Source organism: Sinocyclocheilus anshuiensis, unplaced genomic scaffold (assembly GCF_001515605.1).
Source record: "Sinocyclocheilus anshuiensis isolate Anshui unplaced genomic scaffold, SAMN03320099.WGS_v1.1 scaffold218, whole genome shotgun sequence".
Taxonomy (NCBI): domain Eukaryota; kingdom Metazoa; phylum Chordata; class Actinopteri; order Cypriniformes; family Cyprinidae; genus Sinocyclocheilus; species Sinocyclocheilus anshuiensis.
Genome location: NW_015547665.1, coordinates 339,726 through 345,418, shown reverse-complemented (window position 1 = coordinate 345,418; position 5,693 = coordinate 339,726). Strand labels below are relative to the sequence as shown.

At 41.0% G+C, this 5,693-nt stretch overlaps 1 protein-coding gene across 1 annotated transcript; it reads left to right on the top strand.

Annotated features, from left to right (window-relative positions):
• Nucleotides 1–309: 309 nt before the first annotated feature.
• LOC107702525 (homeobox protein unc-4 homolog) lies at nucleotides 310–4,296 on the top strand. Its single transcript, XM_016504872.1, has 3 exons — nucleotides 310–740; nucleotides 1,467–1,642; nucleotides 3,098–4,296. Exons 1-3 carry the CDS (start codon nucleotides 479–481, stop codon nucleotides 4,085–4,087), a joined length of 1,428 nt encoding a protein of 475 aa, XP_016360358.1. The 5' UTR covers nucleotides 310–478; the 3' UTR covers nucleotides 4,088–4,296.
• The last annotated feature ends 1,397 nt before the right edge of the window (nucleotides 4,297–5,693 follow it).

Here is a 5,693-nt window from a genome sequence, read left to right as displayed (position 1 = left end):
TAGCCATTGGAACAGAATCATTGCTTGTTTATGTAACGGCTGTTTAGAATTTAGTCGGGAATCAATCAATTTACCGGTTTCGCCTCCTCCCCTTTCTCCTCCCTCTCGCCTAGTTGTGATGTCTCATGTCATGTTGTGACAGCGCTGGTATTGTTTATTGAGGTGGATGTCAGGTATAATTAGCAATCGATATGGAAAACGTTTGTGTCGTGGCTCTGACGTCACCGACGATTAACGTTTCTTATTGGTCGCGAATTCCCCAGCGCGAGCGCTAGTTATTTGGACTAGGGGAGAGTTGATGTTGACAAAGTAGGAGAGAGCGAAAAGCCCACACGCCAGCCTCGGTCTCCTTATTTCTAACTCGGGAGAGCAAAGCATGTTAACGCCGCACGTCCCTTCACGGCTGCTGCATGCGCTCTGAGGGAAGAGTTGGAGCTTGCTTTGGCCAGACAAACGCTTCCCTGATTCCGGAGATGCAATGATGGATAGCCGGATCCTCGAGCATCCTCATGCCCAGTTTGGAGGCTCTTTGGGAGGCATGGTTGGAATGGGTTTCCCCTACCACCTCGGTCACCATCATGTTTACGATATTTCCGGACACCAGCTACAGTCGGCGGCCGCTGTTCCTTTTTCTATAGACGGATTACTTAACGGATCATGCTCTGCGTCTGTTGCAAACTCCAACCCATTGCTCGGATCTGGTTGTGTTGTAAACGCGGATAGTCAGTATAAACTCAGCGGTAAGTGAATAATTATCCGCTTCTTCTATTCCATGCAGAATATAGTAAGCTATGCAGTTATATTAGCAATAGTTACAGGAAAATATTTAAGAGTTACGCGAAGTCTCTTGCCAAAGGAATATGGATTTTTTTCTTTCAAAATTACATTTTACAAATAGAAGCTTTATTTCATATTCATGAGTTCAGGTAAACTGGAAATAGGCCGATTTTACTCGGACTGATAATATAGAATACAGTGATAATAACGAAATGTCATATTATTCTTCTCGTGTTAACCATAGATTATTTTTGGTGTGTTTGAAGCCGTTTGATTTATGTGTTCTATTAGTAGGCTAATTCTATTTGTAATTTTTCTTATGACCATACTACATAAACGGGTTAAATTACTGTGAAATAAAATACGACATTAAACAATAATCCTATTGCCTTTTATTTGTGTAGGCTGTATTTTAAGAAACATATTATTAGCAATCACAAGAATATTCTGACCTATATTATTAAAATTACACTTCACGGGCTAATTAGTCAGGCACTGCACTCTTGTAAAATCTTTTATTGTAGTATTTTATTTGACAACCATTGGGTTGTTGTAAAGTTGTAATGTTTAAATAATTTCTGTCAACAAAATTGTATGAAGACAGTTCCAAGGAGAATTGCTAGAGTGTGTATGTATATGGGCATGTTCATGTTTGCATGTGCGTGTTCTGACAGACTCTGTGGTCCTAGATGCCGGAGACCCCGACAAGGAAAGCCCTGGTTGTAAACGGAGGCGAACGCGTACAAATTTTACGGGCTGGCAGCTGGAGGAACTAGAGAAAGCATTCAACGAAAGCCATTATCCAGACGTGTTCATGCGCGAGGCGCTCGCGCTACGTCTAGACCTTGTTGAGTCACGTGTTCAGGTGAATTATGGTTTGTTTTTGTAATAACATCTTTCATTGACCTTTATTATAATGGCCTATTTATGATTAATCAGAGACCGTATTAGCTATAATCATGCTTACAGTATCATAGCCTATAAATTTTTTTGCTAGCCTAAATGTGATTGAAAATGTAAACTTTTAAATGCAAAAAGTTTTAATTATTATTTTTCCAATGACAACAGGATAGACAATTTAATTTAATGTTAAGGTTTAAAGGTTTAATGTCCAACCATCATTTTATCAGTTAAAAGCATTCATCGATCATATAACATTAATATTAATTGGATTTATGTTAACTGATCACTGTTTTAGTGCATGCAATTCTAAAGCAGATTATTATAAACAATTGAATAATTTGTTCTGCTAAAAATGTTGACAGATTAGATTTTTTTTTTTTTATTATACAAATGTCTTGTTTTGACTAATATATTAAAAATGTATCTTACACATTTGTATGTGATCAGTTTTGTCAATTCTTTACTAAATTATATTTAGGCCAATGGGTTGTAAATGATGGCCTAAGTAAGCGTTGGACGTGCAGCCTTTGTCTGCATTTTGTAGAAACTCGACGCTGGATGAGAACTAGTCTTGTTTGGGGAGTTAAAAGCTTAGCTTTGTATTATTCTTATTTCTTAAGATTAGCCTGCGTTATCGTTAGGCTTGTGTGCTCACAGATTTTAACGACATTAACATTTCATGTGTATACACAGCTATTGTCATGTATAACCTCGATGTCTCTATGTTAGTATGCGTCTTAGCCTGCTGGTGGATGCTAACTCTCGTGTTATCAGCGCTGAACAGACGGCAGTCGCCATGTGAGGGGCCTGGGTGTGAGGTGCGAGCCTGCTGCTCTCTGCCTCTTCTGGGCCAAATCTGTCCTAGCGCTTATGCGCGCCTAAATGAATTTTAGGGGACAGGCCCAAATTAGCCACGCAAGAACCAGGCTTAATTGAAAGATTGAGAGTGAGCCATTACATTGAATCAATTGACAATTAAGACAAGTGCATCTGTGGCTTTATACTAGAAAATATGGTTAGATGAAAACATTTCCTCTGTCCATATTGTTGATGAACCTTGGATGTGTATCAAACAGAAAAACAAGACGTTTCAGAAACCTATTGCATCTTGACAGATTGCCAGACCTTTTATGTTTTTATGAGAAAAAGGCTGTTACTCTCTTATTTATTTGAATGAATGGATAATATTAAATAAAAATACACCATTCCGTGATTTGTGATTACAGTAGGCTATAATATTGCAAAAGAATCGAAATATTTGTAAATGTCAGGTTCTTGTAATATTTATTCAAACATTTGTTTATGCTATATTTGACTTAATAATTTTTGCCAGTCGAGGTTAATAGATTACATTAGTCTGATATATGCCTGCCTGCTTATGAAACTGACTAAAGAATCCTCAACCTTTTCTTTCTAGGTGTGGTTTCAAAACCGGCGAGCTAAATGGCGCAAAAAGGAGAACACGAAGAAAGGGCCCGGTCGACCGGCTCACAACTCTCACCCCACTACCTGCAGCGGCGAACCAATGGACCCAGAGGAGATCGCACGACGGGAGTTGGAGCGCTTGGAAAAGAAGAAGCGGAAACAGGAGCGCAGGCTGCTGAAATCTCAGAACAGGCTCTTAGTAGGTGAGCTCTTCCACACGCCCGGATCTGACAGTGACAGTGGAGTATCGCAGAGCACAGATAGCGAGTCCACTCCGCACACTGGGCCTCAGCCTAGCGCGCACCGACAGCAAACAGAACATATATGTGATCAACATCCACACCACCAAAGAGCCGGTGCAGTCAACGAGACAGCGGAACCCATGTACACCATGCGGAACTCTGCTCTGTGCCCCGCGAACGGCATCACACGCGCCTCCACGCTCCAGAAACTCAGCCCATTTAGTGTGGAGAGTTTACTAGCCGACTCAAGTCCCAGGAGAAAAACTATCCTGGAGTTTTCTCAGTTACCGCCGCAGCGACCACTGGTCGGTAAAGGCCATTTCCTTCTGTATCCCATTACCCAGCCGCTGGGTTTCATTGTGCCACAGACAGCGATGAAACCGAATCAAGATTCAGGAAACTCGGATCACAACTGTGCCACGACAGACACCTCAACCTTAAACCAGAAAAATATCAGTCACTTGTGCAAAGACACCGGTTCGAATGCGGCCACAGACGACGAGCTGCAAAGAGAAAACAAGTTCTCTTCCATTCAAACTTCAAACACAAGCTCAGAGAAATGTTATGCAGAATCTAATTCGCCAAAAAATGATTTTGAAAATGACTCTGAGTCCACTGTAACAAACTCGAGCCAGAAAGAAAGCCTCTCTCCTAAGCTGTCTGAAAATTCGGACACGAAAACCCGCAGTTCTGCTGACACAAATAGGCCTACAGATGGAGAGGATGTTGACATGGGCTGACATACAAATAGGCCAGAAGCAGTGGCGCCAGTGACTTGTCACAATCCCAAAGCTGATAACGACACGCTTTTGTATACAATAATGTTTGAATTCATTTTTATATACTTTTCAGACACGGATATTCTTTATTCAGGAGAACTATCGGGTTTTGGCTTAAAAAGTCTGTCGGCGAACTTGAAGGAACAAGTTAGCTTACAAGCAGCATACAAGAACACATCCTCAAACGGTGTATAAATAATAAAGTATCGAAAATATTTATATATGTAACATTTTGATAATTATTAATGATACGAATAATAAAATATTGTGAAAGAAAATACCCTGTCTTGCCACCTCGGTGCTTACAGTTAAGCATGTCTGTTTTGTTTATCGCTTTGAGAGGCTGCTGTACAGCAGGCTCGTGTTTATTGCTTTAACAAATTCATTCATTCAAAACCTCCAGTTAAAATGAGGTCTCACGCCGCGGGCGGTAGGGCCGGGTCAGCTCCTGTGGAGTTTTGATATGAAAGTAATTATTTTCCCGGTGGCGGCTGGGAGGATACGTTTTTTTCTGTTAGCCTGAAGGGTTATTATATACATTACCGATTCCTGCGATATGAAATCACATAAATTTCCAACAATAATAGAATTAGCATGAAAGGCTGGCGAGTCAGATTGAAATGGGGAAATAATAGACCAGGCAGCTGCGAGCATATGTGTGAGGATGTGTGTGTGTGTGTGTGCGCGCGCGGCAAGCCTGGGTGATTCGCGGGGTGGAATTTTCATGAGGCGCGCGAGCCTGCCAGGGCACGCGTAGGCGGTAATATTAAGATAGATGTTCGATGATATCCCTCATTGTTCTGTCGCGTACATTGATGTTCCTGCCTTATCGGCCTATTGATCATTTGTCGCTCTACAAAAGAACAGCTCCCTCTCTCCTTCTCACACACATACACACAACTCTCTCTCTCTCTCACACAAACACACACACACACACACAGAGAGAGAGAGAGAGAGACACCAATTTAGTCTAATAATGTTACATATAGTGTCAAAAACTCATGGCACACTAAGCATCTGCGCTGGAAAATATTAACGGGGCATAAATAAATTAATAAATAGGCCTATATGATCGGTGTGAAGGAGGGATGCCTGTGTCAAGAAGGGAAGACGGTCGCAGCATGGGTCTGCAATGGATTTTATTTAACTATGCTTCTTAAAGCAAAACCGGCCTATCACATTTCCTAAAAGATTTTCTCAACACACAATTTAGATTCTGTACAAGTGGGCATACAAATGTAAAACCACCACCCTCCGGTCAACTTCATTGAGCCCCTGTATTTTCAAATAAATGAAAAGTAAACGCAGGGCTTCGAGCTTTACCCTATGAATGACATCTTCCAGCCTTAATAACATTTACATAATTTCTTATTTCGGGTTAGTGCTATTTGCACTGCATGAGACCTAGCTTATAGGAAAAATAATGAGAGAAGGGATCATCTCTGGGGGGATGTGCCACTTCAGCAATGAGAAACATAAATGTTTTAGTGTAGTTATACGAGTGTAGGAAGAAACGAGTGTAAGGAAGTAGCTATATTTTTACAGTGGCATATTTTATACGAGTTAG